The 17,438-nt window shown below is 56.0% G+C and overlaps 1 protein-coding gene across 1 annotated transcript in view; it reads right to left on the bottom strand.

Moving 5' to 3' along the window:
- The window catches only part of LMNB2 (lamin B2), a 20,304-nt gene extending 6,466 nt beyond the window's left edge, over nucleotides 1-13,838 (bottom strand). Inside the window, exons 1-4 of the mRNA XM_024740090.1 lie at nucleotides 13,635-13,838; nucleotides 4,961-5,097; nucleotides 751-907; nucleotides 543-668 (exon numbers count right to left, since the gene is read on the bottom strand). Coding sequence (XP_024595858.1) covers nucleotides 543-668; nucleotides 751-907; nucleotides 4,961-5,097; nucleotides 13,635-13,838 — 624 coding nt within the window. The remainder of the gene's footprint in view (nucleotides 1-542; nucleotides 669-750; nucleotides 908-4,960; nucleotides 5,098-13,634) is intronic.
- Nucleotides 13,839-17,438: the final 3,600 nt, after the last annotated feature.

Consider the following 17,438-nt stretch of genomic DNA (forward strand, 5'->3'; position numbering starts at 1 on the left):
CGGGATCCTTGACAGATGTGAGCTTCTTCTCGGTGCCTCTGGCCGCTCTGGCTAGAGCGGGGCCTGGCTGGAGCTGGAAGCCGCTCTGTGGCTGCATGGGCACCCTTCCCGCCAGCACTCTTCCAGAGAGTGAGCGCGGGAAGTGGCCCAGCCCCCAGGGTTCTGTTCTGCACCACGACAGCACAATGGGCTGTGATGAGGTGGGAGGGCCCGGGGAGCCCCGAGGCCCAGCGATGAGGAGACGGGGGAGGGTCTGCAGGGGGCTGAATTGGGGCCCTCCCAAAAGGTGTGCCCATGTCTTGGTCCCCAGAACCTGTGAGTGTGACCTTCCTGGACAAAGGGTCTTTGCAGATGTGATTAAGTTAAGGGTCTAAAGACCATCCTGGATTATCCGGGTGGCCCTAAATCTGAGGACAAGTGTCCTTGGAAGACACAGAGGAGCAGGGCAGAAACAGAGAGAGACGGCCACGTGACGATAAAGGTGGGCATCAGGGTGACGCGGGAAGGAGGGAGCACCCTGGTTCCGCCGGGCGGGGCCCCACCTCCTCAAAGACGTCCTTGCGGAAGGCCAGCTCCTCCTGCAGGCTCTGGCAGCGGTTCTCCAGGTCCACGCGCATCAGCGTCTCCTTCTCCAGCTGCTTTTTGGCCACTGCGTGCCCATCCTCCGCCTGAAGACGTGGGACAAGCAGCTGGTGACGCTGTCTGCCTCAGAAGGCGGTCCTTGGGGGCCTGCAGCCCACCCACAGCTACCTTGGCCAGCTGGGCCCTCAGCTCCACCACGTCGTTCTCCAGGGCGCGCTTGTCGCTGAGAGCAGCGGCCAGCTCTGCCTCACTCTGGTGGAACACGGACTCCAGGTCCTTGACGCGGCCCTGGGCCACCGTCAGCTCGCCCTCCCTCTTCTTTGCGCTGAAAGTCAGGGGCAGAAGTTAACAGGCAGCCCCGATGCCCAAGGCCAACTTCACGTCTGCCTCTGGGCCCCGGGCCCCGACCTAGCATCCCTCTCAGTAGCAGGGCCTCACCTCTTGGCACCACAGGTGCCCCATCTTCAAACCCACTCTGTATCAGGGGGACCCCGCCAGCCGCTCAAAATAACCCTCAAGACGTGGGTTTTCATGTCCTTTTCCAAGACTTTTGGGCACAGGAAGGGTCATTTAGAGGAGAACTCTGATTTTTTTTTTTTAACGTATTATTTATTTATTTACTTTAGTTTTGGCCACGCCGTGCGACTTGCAGGATCTTAGTTCCCTGACCAGGGATCGACCCGCACCCTTGACAGTGAAAGTGCCGAGTCCTAACCACTGGACGACCAGGGAATTCCCTGTGTATAATTTATTAAAGTAACAAATTAAAACCTCGGCCTGGGGCTTCCCTGGTGGCACAGTGGTTGAGAGTCTGCCTGCCGATGCAGGGGACACAGGTTCGTGCCCCGGTCCGGGAAGATCCCACATGCCGCGGAGTGGCTGGGCCCGTGAGCCATGGCCGTTGAGCCTGCGCTCCGCAACGGGAGAGGCCACAACAGTGAGAGGCCCGCGTACCGCAAAAAAAAAACAAAAAAAAAAACCTCGGTCTTTGAAAAGTCAATCTCATTTGTAAACTTGCTATTTTAGGCGGGCTTGCCCAGCTTCTAACAGACAATTATCTCCAACATGAAATATTTAAGATGCCAAATCGACTTTTCTAACACACAACTCTTAAAAAAGGGGGAACATTTCTGAACGCTGCTCTAAATCTCCTTGGGGTTGACAGCTTGCCCACTTCCCCACCAAGGAACTGAAACTGCCCGGCAGCAGGGGGGACAGCCAGGGTCTCTCCCAGTGGGCACTGCAAGAGATGGAGCAGCAGCCCTGGCAGCCCACCCCCTTCCCTGGTCCTGACAACCACAGACGTCCCCAGGACCATGCCCGGTGTCCCCTGGGGGCAGGACCACCCTGGGTGACAACCACTGGCAACACCACACCAGTTCGAGGGGACGGGGCATAAAGTCCGGTGACTTCAGCCTCCAGGCTGACCCTGTCCTCACAGGAGCTCTGTGCAGGTGTTGCACGATGGCCTCTATGAGGGTCTGGGGGCCTGCAGCCTACATTCCTGAGCTTAAGCCACACAGTCCCGGTTCTTCCACTCACGGCGTGGGGCTGCAAATCCCACATCCCTGGAGGGTTTGGGGAAACTAGAACCATCTGACACATCATTCCTGAGGACCAGCTTCATGAAAAGACCGTCCTCACACTAGAGATACATCTGCCAACACCCCTGTCTTCGTGGAGAACTTTCTCATAGGTGCAGACAGCAGTGCAACGTGCTGCCCTCAGCTGTGACCAGGCGCGGTCCGAGGCTGGATGAAGCGGGAGGGGACGGGTGTGTGCGGGGCAGGAGCTGCTGGGCGTGGCCCTTGAGCCGGAGCCATGAAGCCAGGGGCTGGGCCTCGTCTTTGGCAGGATCTGGGCGTCGGGCAGAGCAGAGTGCAGAGGAGTGAGGCGCGCGGGCAGGTCAGCCACGAGGCGAGGGCGACAGCAGCAGAGGGATCAGGAAACGTGACAGACTTCTAGACGTCTTCACCCCATTCTAGGGCTCTGCAGAACGACACAGAATGGTCCAGAAAGCAGGGGTGCCAGCAGCCCTCACTGGCTAACGTGCCTGCTTCTTAACAGCTTCCAGGTGCGAAAGCAGATTCCTCCCCTGGAGCCCTAATTCCTGGAGGATTAAGCAGGAGCACCCGGCCTGTCAGTCCTCCACTTGACGACCTGTGTTTCCATCATCACAGGGTTTTCGCGATATATTTGGTAGGAAAAGAAAAGCACTGCTGTAACCCGTCAGGAGGTTCACCTTGCTCACTGTCACGTGCCACCCACACCTGTCTGCGAGGGCTCTGAGCCGAAGAGCAGGAAGCGAGGCTGTTGGGCGACGCACCTATGGATGTGAGTGCCCACAGCCCGGGAAGCTTTCCTCCCAGAGCAGGGGCCAAAGCAAAAGCCACAAGCCCGGGTGCCCGACAGTGGGCACAGCTGCTACCCTAAGCTGTCGCAGGAGCCTGGAACACGGCCGAGGGGCTGGGACGGCATCACGACACAGGTGCCATCGATGACCAGGCTCGAGGTCAGGAAAGCCTTGTGTTGTCTGACGGCATCCACCTTGAGTTTAAATTTAAAAAGGTGGAAAAGAAATGCACCAGGTTGGCCTCGGAGATTCTGTCTGGGCAGAGGCTCATGGAGACTTTCATTTTTCTCTTGAAATTAAATGCATTATCTGCTTTCTCGCCAGGGAGTATCTGTGACTCTGATAAGCAGAAAGAAACGTGACCTCTCGGCCCAGACAAGGAGCAACACGCAGGTTAAAGGTGTCTGGGAGGTTCAGGGCCTGAGAGGGGCTGGGGGAATTCCAGAATTCTCCTAATCTTCTCCAAGAAGCTCAAGCCCCTTTTTAATTAAAAAATGTAATAAATTAGGAATTCCCTGGTGGTCCAGTGGTTAGGACTCCGCGCTTTCACTGCCAAGGGCGTGGGTTCAATCCTCGGTCGGGGAACCAAGATCCCGCAAGCCGGGAGGTGTAGCCAAAAGGGAAAAAAAAAAAAAAGTAATAAATTGATGGGATATCCAGTTTACCTGGTTGTTTTAAAAGTATACAGATTGCCTTTGCTGCTCATCAAAGACCAGGTGACTATACTGTGCGGGTCTGTCTCTGGGCTCTCTGTTCTGTTCCACGGAGGAACCAGAAACACATCACCGAGTGACAGAAGACAGTCTGAGAAGGCGACACACAGTGATTCTAACTCCAGGACATTCTGGAAAAGGCAGAGCTATGTGGGGACAGTCAAAGGATCCTTGGGAAAAAAAAAGGATCTTTGGTTTCCAGGGGTTGGGGGAAGGCATGAGTCAGAGGAGCACAGGGGATTTTCAGGGCAGTGAAACTACTCTGTGTGATACTGTGATGGTGGACGCATGTCAGTGTACATTTGCCCAAACCCAGAGACTGCATGACACCAACGGAGAACCCCTATGTCAACTACAGACTTCAGCTAAGAAGCATGTATTAATATTGGCTCTTCAATCATGACAAGGCGGCACACCCATTACTGCAAGGTGGTCATCATTGGGGACCCTGGAGGGGGATTTGGGGAAACCTGTACTTTCCACTCATTTTCCTGTAAACCTAAAACTGTTCAAAAACAAAAAAAATCCCTATTAATGATAATTTAGAAGTCTACTAATTAGAAAAAAATGAAAAAGAACCCTGCAAACGTGAAGGTGGCAGTCAGCTTCTGCTGGGACTATGAACGGGGACTGGAGCCCGGGTCCAGGCCTCAGTCCTGGTCCCTGCCACGCGAAGGGACCATGGATGACTCCTCCCCACGCCTCATCCTCGGCTTCCCCTCTAACCGGAGTTGATGCCAGCCAGGACCTGCTGGGGTCGCCGTCAGCAAGGAGAAGATCTGGTGTCCCTCACGGAGTCCTTTATCTAAACACTCCACGAGTTTACATCACTATTCCTTCTGCTACCATCACCATCAGCACCGCCTTGTCCTCCAAATTTCCTGAGCCTTTTACTCGGGAGCAGGTGGGAGACGGTGCTCAAGAACGGGAAGAAAAGGTCACCCGCCGCCCCCGCCTTCCCCGGCTGGGCTCTGTGACCTGGGGCACCCCTCCTCTGGGGAAGGGGAGAGGCACAGGGCTACCAGCTACCAGGGATTCAGTCCCAGGAGAGCTGCTGGGTTTTAATTCTTCCTGGGGCCAAATTATATTGGGGGATAAAGGCTCTAGACGGGGCGGCCGGAGGGCCAGGCCACAGAGGCCGCCCCCACCTACCCAGCGGCCCCCAGAACCCACACAGCCCGCTCCCAGGAGGGCTGCCCGAGCCAGGGGCCCCGCTCAGACGGGAGCCGCCACCTCACACAGGGCGACAACCCCTGCCCCGGGCCCCTGTGCGCCCCAGAATCAGGTGACATCGTGCCGGCTGCAGCCCCACCTCTTGTTGGCTTCCTCCAGGTCGGCCCTCAGCTTCCCAGTTTCGATCTGCAGCCGGGCTCGGTCCCGGGCCGTCTCGTCCAGCACCCGGCGGGCATCAGCCAGCTCCGCCTCGTACAGTGTCTTGATGCCGCTCACCTGGGGGGACAGCCAGGCCGAGGTGAAGCCCACCCTTCCCCACCAACACGGCCCCCGCTCACCCCGACACTGCCCCACCAGCCCCGGGCCACACCAGCCTGTCCAGGTCACTGGTCCCCATCACTGGCCGCTGCTAGGTCACACCTGCCAGCTGGGCACACACCTCAGGTCTCCCGTCAGCCTCCCTGCCCCGCGCCAAGGGGCACAGGGCCGTGAGCATGTTTACAAATATCTGGAACCAACAGGACAGTGAGACACCACCTCCCCCCACGAGGATGGCTACCGTGGAAACGACAGTCGATAACAAGTGCTGGTGACGTTAGGGAGGGATCGGCACCTCCACGCACGGCCAGGGGATGAAAACGGTACAGCCACCACGGCAGACAGTCTGGCATTTCCTCAGATGGACAAACAGAGCAACCACCAACCCAGCAATTCCACCCCCAGGAATCTAGCCGGGAGAAATAACACACATCTTACACAAGACCCATGCGCGTGCGTTCACAGCCCCATCACTCCTGATGGCCCCAACGTGGGAACAACCCAAATGCCCGTCAGCAGATGACAGATAAACAGAAAGTGGTCCCTCCACACACGGGACAATCACTCAGCTGTGAGAAAGGGCGACGCCCTGACCCTCGCTCCAACGTGGACGGACCCTGAGAACACGATGCTCAGTGAGAGAAGCCAGACGCAGAAGGACACACGGTGTGTGATTCCATCCATGGGAAACGTCCAGAACAGGCAAACCCCCAGGGACAGACAGTGGGTTCATGTCAAGCGACTGGATGAGGGTGAGGGGGTGACCACTAATGGGGCCGGGGCTTCTTTTTTTTTTTTAGTGCAATTCTGTTTTGTTATGGTTTTTTTGAGATATAGTCGATGTACGATATAAGTTTCAGGTATATGACACAGTGATTCGCAATTTTTAAGGGTTATACTCTATTCATAGTTACTAAAAAATATTGACTATACTCCCTGTGTTGTACAATATATCCTTGTAGCTTATTTACTTCATACGTAATGGTCTGTTCCTCTTAATCCCCTACCCTATCTTGCCCCTCCCCAAGAAGGGGTTTCCTTTGGGGAGATGGCTGCACAGCTCCAAATATATTAACCACTCCTGAACTTAGAGCAGAGTTTAACCGGGTGAACTGCATGAGACGGGAATTATACCTCAATAAAGTGGTTAAAACGCTTTTGGGGGCTGACACAGAAGGCAAAGGGTGACAAGGCAGCTGGCTTTGAAAGTGGCACCATTTCCCACAAAACTACAACAGAGCAGTGAGTGTCTGTGCCAGGGGTCAGAGGTCAACTTAAGGCCTGGGAGGGTCACTCCCCTCCCTTGCACAGGAAAGGCCCCTGAGCTGACGAGGCTCAGGGGAGCTGCCAAGGGCCTGCCACTTGGTTGGGTGACCACCATCCCCGTTTGCCTGGGACCGAGGGGATTCCAGGATGTGGGATTTTTGAGGGTTCAAACCGGAATGTCCCAGGCAGATCAGAACAAATCCAGAAGAGATGGGATTTAATAGCCAGTCTGATCTCAGACTCCCACCCTCTCCGGCTGGGGCCTGGCTCTCCCACCTCAATCCAGCACTCCTGGTCACTTCATCCCACAGGTGGGGGGGGTATGGGCTCTTAGCCCCATTTCACAAATGGGGAAACTGAGGCACAGGACAGCACACTGCCCTCTCCTGACCCGTCAAGGTACGGGGCGGAGCAGTCCGCTGGGGGCAATTCCGAGAGGGGGACACGCAGGGGATGTGTCTCTGCCCTCTCTCCCCGCCCATCCAGTCACCTTCCAGAACTTTCCTAACCCCAGTGGAGGGCCTGGCACCTCGGCAGGGATCTCAGACAAGATCTCCAGCCCCACAGGCTGGGTTCCTACTGGGGACCTGTCTCTCCAGCCTCCCCTCATGGCACGAGGGGCTCGATGGACCAACACGACAGGACATCATGGTGAGATCGGAACAGAAACTGCTGGGGCTCAGGGGGCAGGAAACCCAGCACGAGATCCTGCATGTGCGCCTGATGCTTACCCACAGTGGACGTCAGCATTAATTTCGACTTCTAAAATATCCCATTAAGATACCACTCATGGGGACTTCCCTGGTGGTCCAGCGGTTAGGACTCTGTGCTTCTACTGCAGCGGGTGTGGGTTCGATCCCTGGTTGGGGAAGTTCCATGTACCACGCGGGGCGGCCAAAAAAAAAAAAAAGGTACCACTCACACCCCTAACCCGGCCTGCCCATGAGAAAACACCAGATGAACCCCAATGGGGACACTCCTGTCCCCACCTCACAGCTGCCAGGGCCCCAGGAACCAGGAGAGGTGGGGAACCGGCACATCCCACAGGGGCCCAGGAGATGGGAGACCTGGATGTCACAGGGGTCCTCAGGGGTCCTGGGGCAGAGAGGATGGTGGGTCAGCTCAGGAGATCTGAGCAAAGCTAAAGTGACGCAGCACTGCCGGAGAGCGAGCTGTGAGACACACTGACGTGAGATGCTGATGGGGACCCAGTACTGCCCTCGACCTTTGTCTGTACACCTAACACTGACCCAAGAAGTAAGTTCGAGGGGATTCCCTGGTGGCGCAGTGGTTAGGAACCTGCCTGCCAATGCAGGGGACAGGGGTTCAAGCCCTGGTCCGGGAAGATCCCACATGCCGCAGAATGACTAAGCCCGTGCGTCACAACTACTGAGCCTGCGCATCTGGAGCCTGTGCTCCGCAACGGGAGAGGCCGCGACAGTGAGAGGCCCGCATACCGCGATGAGGAGTGGCCCCCGCTCGCCGCAACTAGAGAAAGCCCTCGCACAGAAACGAAGACCCAACACAGCCAAAAATAATTAATTAATTAATTAATTTTTTAAAAAAAAAGAGTAAGCTTGAGCAATTCAAAATACATCGTGCGTTCATCTCTGTGAGCGAGAATGTGGGCGTCCCACTAGACTCCGTGCCCAAGGCGAGGGCCTCACTTGTCCTAGGCCATCTTGGGTGACTCTCGGGGGTCTTGTTAAAGAGCAGGCAGACCTCAGGGACACAGAGGGTCCCGTTCCAGACCCTGCAATAAAGCGAGTATCACAATAAAGCGAGTCATACGAATTGTTTGGCTTCCCAGTACATATAAAAGTTATACACAAAAGGACTTCCCTGGTGGCGCAGTGGTTAAGACTGCGCTCCCAATGCAGGGGGCCCAGGTTTGATCCCTGGTCAGGGAACCAGATCCCACATGCATGTTGCAACTAAGAGTTCATATGCCACAACTAAGGAGCCCGTCTGCTGCAACTAAGGAACCGACATGCCACAACTAAGGAGCCGGCGAGCTGCAACTAAGGAGTCTGCCTGCTGCAACTAAGACCTGGCACAACCAAATAAATAAATTAAATAAATAAATAAATATTTTTTTTTTAAAAAGTTATGCCCAGGGAATTCCCTGGCAGTTCAGTGGTTAGGACTCTGCACTTTCACTGCCAAGGACGTGGGTTTGATCCCTGGGAATGGATCTTTATCCCACAAGCCGCATGGCTCAGCTAAAAAAAAAAAATTTATGCTCACACTATCCTGCAGTCTATTGACTGTGCAATAGCCTTGTGGCAAAAAAAAAACAATGCACAGACCTTATTTAAAAATACCCTATTAGGACTTCCCTAGTGGCGCAGTGGATAAGAATCCACCTGCCTATGCAGGGACATGGGTTTGATCCCTGGGCCGGGAAGATCCCACATGCCGTGGAGCAACTAAGCCCGTGAGCCACAACTACTGAAGCCCGCGCACCTAGAGCCCGTGCTCCGCAACAAGAGAAGCCACTGCAGCGAGAAGCCCACACACTGCAGCGAAGAGTAGCCCCTGCTTGCTGCAACTAGAGAAAGCCTGTGCGCAGCAACGAAGACCCAACACAGCCAAAAATATATATAAATAAAAAAAATTTTTAATTAATAAAAATACTTTATTGCTAAAAATGCTGTCAACTGAGCCTCAGCAAGTTGTAATCTATTTGCAATAGTAACATCAAAGGTCACTGATCACAGACCACCATAACAAATAACACAAATGAAGACACTGGAAATATCTGGAGAAAGATCAAAACGTGACACAGAGACCTGAAGGGAACAGACTTACCCAAGGCAGTGTTGCCACAGACCTTCAATTTGTAAAAATGCAGTGTCTGTGCAGCGCAGGGACCCGAGATGTGTCTGTGCTCGGTTCTGACAGCGTTTTGGGCGTGTGCGCGCATATGCACACCCATCTGTGTGGCTTAGTAAGGCAGTCCTCTACAGCCAGGACTGCAAACTCAGGCCCAGGCGCCAAAATTCCAGCCCACCACCTGTAGAAGAGTAGCCCCTGCTTGCTGCAACTAGAGAAAGCCTGTGCGCAGCAACGAAGACCCAACACAGCTAAAAATATATATAAATAAAAAAAATTTTTAATTAATAAAAATACTTTATTGCTAAAAATGCTGTCAACTGAGCCTCAGCAAGTTGTAATCTATTTGCAATAGTAACATCAAAGGTCACTGATCACAGACCACCATAACAAATAACACAAATGAAGACACTGGAAATATCTGGAGAAAGATCAAAACGTGACACAGAGACCTGAAGGGAACAGACTTACCCAAGGCAGTGTTGCCACAGACCTTCAATTTGTAAAAATGCAGTGTCTGTGCAGCGCAGGGACCCGAGATGTGTCTGTGCTCGGTTCTGACAGCGTTTTGGGCGTGTGCGCGCATATGCACACCCATCTGTGTGGCTTAGTAAGGCAGTCCTCTACAGCCAGGACTGCAAACTCAGGCCCAGGCGCCAAAATTCCAGCCCACCACCTGTTTTTGTCCAGCCTGTGGGACTAAAATGGTTTTTATGTTTTCAAATTGGCTGGGTGAAAAAAAAGAAAAAGGTATCTCATGACACAGGCACCCATATGAAGTGCACATTTCAGTGTGTATACATAAAGCTTTATTGTCAGGCAATCTGCGCATTCCTCCATGTACTGCCCAGGGCAGCTTCCCCACCACAAAGGCCGAGCTGAGTGCTCAAGCCTGAAACCATCAGCCCACAAAGCTGAGAACAACTCCAGTCCTTTCCAGAAAACATCTGCCGAACCCAATCGACAGCACTGGGACGATGGAGAAAATTCTATCTAGAGGAGGACGCGCAGATGGCCAATGTCACAAAGGCTCTTTCAGACCAGTGAGCGGGGGTTCTCCGGGCAGGCCTGTGCCTCCCTGCACTGTGACACTTGGGACAAGTGTTTAGTTCTGCCTTTAGTTCTGTCTTTCTCGGCCGGTGCTGCGCAATCACCGAGCTTGAGGATTCCCAGCAAATGTGCTGCCGTGGAGGAGCAGGGCTCGCGTCACCCGACGTGGCCTTTTCCTGGGGTCCCAGACTTACCCTGTGAGGACCCGCCTGCGTCCCTGGGATTGAGAACCACAGCCACACACCGGCCCTCCCCAAACTCCCAGAGCCCAGCTCAGCTCTTGCTCCCGGGGTCCACCTGGGGAGCACCCTCCGACCCCTGCAGCAATGGGACACCTGGGCAGCAAGGGGGAAGAAAGCGAACCCAGAGGAACTCAACATCCGGATGCAGAGGCTCCCCAGAGAACCCCCCTCCCTCCCTGGCCCACTCCTGCCCCCTCAGCACCCATGATCCTTCTCAAACAGAAATCTGGCCAGCCCCCAGCCTCCCAGAAACCCTCCAGTGACATCTGCACGTGGCATTCGCCCCAGTACCGCTCACCCGGCCAGAAGATGCATCATCTGACTTCCGATGGGAAAGGCTAGAGTCTACACGTGGCCAGCCCAGGCTTGTGGATGGCAATCTGACCTTTTACCTTATGCCCCTGGACCCTTCGGATTGATTACAAGCACACAGTGTGCTCACAACATTTTAAACTGCATCATCACAGGATTCCTTAAGGGCTTCTCAGCCTTGACACTAATGGCATTTGGGGCCAGATCATCCTCTGTGGGGGACCCTCCTGGGCTCTGCGGGGTGTGGAGCAGCATCCCTGCCCCCCCCCAAGTGTGACAACCACAGATGTCCCCAGCCATCACCCAGTGTCCCCTGGGGGCAGATTCCTTCCAGGTGAGGAGCTGCTGAACAGGTAAAGTGCCCTCTGGGAGGCCTGACACACCATGCCCCCCACGCCCTCCGTGCCTCATCCCACCTGCTCCAGCCTGAGCCCTGGCGGCTCCCTGAACCTGCCTGGTCCGCCCCTCCGTAATCCTGGCCACTTGCAGGTCACTCCCTCCGCGCCACCCACATGACCACACCACCTCTTGCTCCAGTAGGTTACTGGCTCTCTCCACTGTCCAGCTGAGAGGGGCATTTGTCATCTCACCCCCAAGCTCTAGGACAGCAAGCTAGTGGGAACTCCCCACTCCCGCTGCAAACACGCCTGTCACCTGGGTGGCCCCAGATCCTGAGCACAGCCCTGGGGGGTGTTCACCGTGGGGCTGGGCTCCCCTGCTCCCACCCAGCAGTCCTGCATCCCAACCAGCCTCGGCAGCTGCCCAGACACATCCAGTTCCCCAGGCCCAGCCCCTGCATGCACTCTCGGGCACAACATCTATCCAGTGGGGGCCAGCACCCCACGTCCATCAGGCCCACTAGGCCGCCACCCCCAAAGGTCAGCACGGTGGTTCAGCCCGCAGGTGGGACAAGAGGCTGGGGGGAATGATCCCGGGCGCTGACCAGCCTGGCAGGGGGGACCTGGGCCTGCATCCCGAGGACCTGCACGCACTGCTGAAGCAGGTGGCCACGCTCTGGGTCGGGCCACTCCAGCCCCATTGTACAGACAACAAAACCAAGGCTCTGGGAGGCTGAGTGACCTGCCCAAGGTCACAAATTAAAAGCAGGGTTTGGAACCCAAGCCTTAATCCAATCTCAGGCAACCTAATACAGCACCACCAGCCACCAAGTCTTCTACCTCCCTGGATGCCCAAGCCACACTTTCTGGGCCCATCCCTATCCTAGGGACCATAAAACAGGTACAACAGAACCCACGGGATCCTTCATTTCATTGCTTTTATTCTACAAAACAAATGTGAACTCATTATGGCCCCACAAACAAGCCCCCAAAGTAGGTATTTATTATTATTTCCAATTTACAGAAGAGGCACTGAGCCCAGAGAAGTGATTTGCCCAAGATCACAGAGGATACGTGGCTCCCAGAAATGACCCCCCCCCCACCTCCCCAGGTCCCTGAGGCTCTCCTCCCAGAAGTCGGTCACTGGGCCCATTCTCCGGAGTGGGAGGCCAAGGCTCAGAGCGCTAAGTGCCAGCTTCAGACCATGACTCTTGCACGGGGCCCACAGGGGAACCACATGGTGGGCATCCCTCCCCCTTATTCTGAGGAACTGCCCTGGGGTTGGGGCGGGGGGTGCCAGTGGGAGAAAAGGAGGGCACTAGGTTGGCAGCCAGTCCGGACACACCCCACTCAGGAGCCCCAGACACCAGCCCTCACATCCTCTTAGGGGACAGGGCTTGTCCAGCCCCTTCTCCCTCAGTCTGCACCAAAACTTCCCGCTGGTTCCCCAAGAACTCATGCCTCCCGCTCCCCTCACATCCCCCAGGACAGGGCAGGGGCTACCAGACTACTAGGCTCCTGCTCACCAGCCTAGACAGAGACCCGAGAACCTCCCCCGTTTTCTCCTAGGACACGCAAACACCCAGACACATCCCCCAAGACTCCCCACAACTCCCTTAGGGGTGGGGTCCACCCTGGCTCACAGCCCATCACTCAGGGGCCCCCCAGAACTCCCTGAATCCCTTGGTGGGCAGAGCCTGCCCCATCTCCCCCTGCCCAGGCAGGCCCCCCCTTCACTTCCCCAGGCACAACACCCCCAAGGTCCCCTGGGGTTCCCTCAGAGGAGGGGACCTGCCCAGTCTGCACCCCTCACTCAGGCCAACCCCCCTCAGGGGACTGGTCAGCCCCAGACTCATGGGATCCGTGAAACACCCAGGAGACCCCTGGTGGGTGGGGACCTGCTCCAGGGTGCACCCTCACTCGGGGCCCCCCAGATACCCTGGGGACCGACCCACCAGAGGACGGGACTCGCCCTAGTCTGCACGTTTCTCAGGGGATCACTCGGGGGGCGGGGCCGGCGCCAGTCTCCCCCTCTCGTACGGGGAGAGGGAGTAGAAACCCCTGGGGAATCCCTCGTGAGCGTCCGTCCTGGCCTCTACTCCTCACTCAGGCCCCCCGAACCTCCCCGGGGACTCTCAGAGGCAGAAGCCCGCCCTGGCGTGCACCCCTCACTCGAGGGACCCCGAGATCTCCCCAGACCCCTCGATGGGCGGGGCCGGAAACAGTCTCCACCTCTCGCACTGGAGGGGTCCCCGAAAGCCGCCGGGGACACTCAGAGGCCGGGACCCAACCAAGCGTGCGACCCTCGCCGGGGCCCCCGAAGCCCCCTGGGGACGCCTCGGTGGGCAGGGCCCGCCCCAGTCTCCCCCTCTTGCAGGGGCGTCCCCGAAGCCCCCCGGGGACCTTGAGAGCCCGGCCCGCCCCAGCGAGAGCCCCCGGCGCCAGCGCCCACCTCGCGCGTGGTCACCTCCTCCCGCTCGGAAATCTTGAGCTGGAGCCGGTCGTTCTCCAGCTCGAGCGCGCGGACGCGGTCGATGTAGTGCGCCAGGCGGTCATTGAGCTCGCGCAGCTCCTCCTTCTCCTGCAGCCGCGACAGGCGCGTGGGCGACAGCGGCGTGGCGGGCCCGCCCGCGCGGCCGGGCGGCGGTGTGGCCATGGCGAGAAACCGGGTTTCTTTCCGGGATTCAGTTTCCCCTCTTGTATAACCTACCTACCTACCTCTTTGGAGATTCATTAAAATTAAAGGTGGGGTGGTGAAGGAACCTCAGAAATATGTTCGGTGATCTCACCGATATGTGGAATTAAAAAAAAAAAAAATCAAAAATACCCCAGGCTCATGTAGATACTGTCAAGTTGTCCTCTGAAGAGGTTTACCAGTTTACACTTTTGCAACAATGTATGAGATTGTCTGTTTTCCTGAATTGCTGTCAACCCTGAATCATCTTTTATTTTATTTATTTTTTTGATTTATTATTTATTTTATTTTATTTATTTTTCGCTGTGTTGGGTCTTCGTTGCTGCGCGGGCTTTCTCTAGTTGCGGCGAGCGCGGGCTACAAGAGGGAAGCCCTGAATCATCTTTTAAATTATTTTATTTATTTGAATTTCTTTTTATGTCCATAAGCAAAGTTTTGCCATTTTCTTTTGTGTATGTGTGTTTTGGGTTTTGTTTTTGTTTTGAGGTATAGTTGATTTACAATGTCGTGTTAGTTTCATGTGTACAGCCCAAGCTCATATGAACAGAGAACAGATTGGTGTCTGTGGGTGTGGGGTATGAAGTGGGTGAAGGGGGTCAAAGAGTACACATTTCCAGTTATAAAATAAATATCATGGGGATGTAATGGGCAGCATGGTGACTGTAGTTAATAATACTATATTGCATATTTGAAAGTTGCTAAAAGAGTAGATCTTTAAAATTCTCATCATATGAGAAAAAACCCTGTTAACTATTTGTGGTGACGGATGTCACCTAGACTTATGGTGTTGATCGTTTCCCAGGATATACAAATATCGAATCATTAGTTTGTACACCTGAAACTAATGTTATGTCAATTATACCTCCATTTTTTTGGGGGGGGAGGGGTACGCGGGCCTCCCACTGTTGCGGCCTCTCCCGTTGCGGAGCACAGGCTCCGGACGCGCAGGCTCAGCAGCCATGGCTCACGGGCCCAACCGCTCTGCGGCATGTGGGATCTTCCCGGACCGGGGCACGAACCCGCGTCCCCTGCATCGGCAGGCGGACTCTCAACCACTGTGCCACCAGGGAAGCCCTATACCTCCATTTAAAAAAAAATGTTCAGTGAAAGGAGGCAGACACAGGCCTCTCTTGCCTTCGAGATGGCCCACACTCCGTCTGTGGAGTGTGTTTCTCTCTAAATAAATCCACTTCTTACCTATCGTTTTGTCCCTCCCTGAATTCTTTCTGTGATGAGACATCAAGAACCTGAGCTTCATTAAGTCCTGAGACCAGCACAAAACCCCCCACCAGATGGAAGATGTTCCAGAGAGAAGGTCACAGTTTGGTAACCTTGAGAAGCTCATCAAGGGACCATCTGAGCCCAGATTAAAGGAGCACAGGCCCTTCACACACCCTAATCCTTATCAGCAGCACCCCACCTCGAACTATTGCTATAAAACTCCTCACCAAATCCCCCCAGGTTGGGACACAGTTTTTGGCAGGTGTGAGCCCACTGTGTCCCCCTTTGCCTAGCAAAGCAATAAAGCTATTCTTTTCTACTTCACCCGAAAAAAAAAAAAAAAAAGCCAGACACAAAAGGTCACACAGCGTATGAGTCCACTCATATAAAATGCCTAGAAGAGGCAAAATGATACAGCAGGGTCTGTCCAACTCGGCTCTGTGGACATTTGGCCCCCATCACTCTCTGTGGGGGGAACCATCCTGTTCATTGTAGGATGTCAGGTGGCATCGCTGCGCTCCCCCCACCCCGGCCACCTGATGCCAGCAGCACCACCACACCTTCCGATCCAGACAACCAAAAATGGCCCCAGATGTTGCCACATGTCACCGAGGGGACAAAATCACCCTCAGTGGAGAACCATTTCCTTCCTCTAACCCTGGAACTTGCCCGCTGTTCTTTCTGCCCTGAGAACCGCCACCCCCCCATACATCTCACCTCGGGGGACTTGGTGCAAACAACCTTCCTCGGGGACCCCAGCAAATCACACACTGAGAACTTGGATTCCTTTACCAGCCCTCTGGGGTGTGGGGTGGGACGGCCTCCCCGCTGCGCGCGGGCTTTCTCTAGTTGCGGCAAGCGGGGGCCACCCTTCGTTGCGGTGCGCGGGCTTCTCACTGCGGTGGCTTCTCTTGTTGCAGAGCACGGGCTCTAGGTGCGCGGGCTTCAGTAGTTGTGGTGCACCGGCTCAGTAGTTGTGGCGGGCTCTAGAGCTCAGGCTCAGTAGTTGTGGCGCATGGGCTTAGTTGCTCAGCGGCATGTGGGATCTTCCTGGACCAGGGCTCGAACCCGTGTCCTCTGCATTGGCAGGGGGATTCTTAACCACTGCGCCACCAGGGAAGCCTTTTTTTTTTTCTCCTGTCTTGAATCCTGATACTCACGCACATTCCCCTCTTACCAGAAGCAAAGCCCCCTGCCCTGCCCCAGCACCCAGGCAGGCACGAGTGCCTGGCCAGGCTGTGACTAGCCTCTCAAAAACTAGCTCATACTTGGGGACAGTATGTCGTCGCCTTTCCCTCATAACGGTAGGAGCACCGAATGCAAAACACAGTTGGTACAACGTGAGGGCGTTTAAAGCAAAATAGGAATAAGTGATACTACAGGAGGCGGGGGCCCGAGGGGAGAAAAATGATGGAGGTTTGGGTTTGGGGGTGGCATGGGGTCACCTTTCCTCCCCTCCACCCCCAGACTTAGCTGCAACCCCCTCCCCATCACAGGTCCCGCTGACAACCGCCCCGGGGCCACCCAGTAGCCTGCCATTCAAGGCCCTGCAGGGTCCCACAGGCCGCCCACCGAGCTGGCCCCTCTTGGCACGTGGGTGCCCCATCCGTCTCCAGGTCTTTGCCTGTGCTGTTCCCTCCTCCAGGAATGCTGTTCCCCGCGCCCCATCCTCCCCAACCCCCCTTTCCGCGGCTGCGCCCCTACTCTCCGCCCTAACCTGTGCCGTGAGCCCTCCGCACCCCCCCAATCGCGGAGCCCCCCGGGGGCCAGACTCCAACTCCCAGAAAGCCCTGCGCTTCCCGTGGGTGCGGCCGGAGCGTCCACTCCCCTTGTTCAGTTTGGGAGGCGTTGGCAATTTTCAAATTTTGGCGCTGAACGGGCGGGGCGGCGGCAGCTGCGGCCAGAACCCCTCCCCACGCCGGAGCCCGAGGCCTGGGCACTCCGCGGGCTCCCCAGGCGCGACACGCGGCGGCGGCAAGGGGTGGCGCTCGGCCCGTTTCCAGGACGGGAAACTGAGGCACGGGGCGATCCGGGGACCTGCCCCGGGAACCCCTGCAGGGGCGGGACGAAGCGGGGTTCGAACCCGCGACCCTCTGATCCCAGGGAGCTAGAAAAGTTAATGGCTAATTGCTGCCTGCTTTGAGGGTGGAGGGTGCGGGCGGTGGGCGAGAAATCACCGAACCCGAGAAGGTCCGGCCAGGCCCTGTCCCCTCTCCCTCCCCCATCCCTTCCCCATTTCCCCTATCCCTTCCCCTTTGCGCCGCCGCCCAAACTCCGCGCCGGAGTTTGGCGCCAGATTTTTCAAAATCTCAGCGAAACGGCGGCCGCTGGCTCCCAGCC

The sequence above is a fragment of the Neophocaena asiaeorientalis genome, unplaced genomic scaffold, assembly GCF_003031525.2.
Source record: "Neophocaena asiaeorientalis asiaeorientalis breed wild unplaced genomic scaffold, Neophocaena_asiaeorientalis_V1.1 scaffold469, whole genome shotgun sequence".
Classification (NCBI taxonomy): Eukaryota; Metazoa; Chordata; class Mammalia; order Artiodactyla; family Phocoenidae; genus Neophocaena; species Neophocaena asiaeorientalis.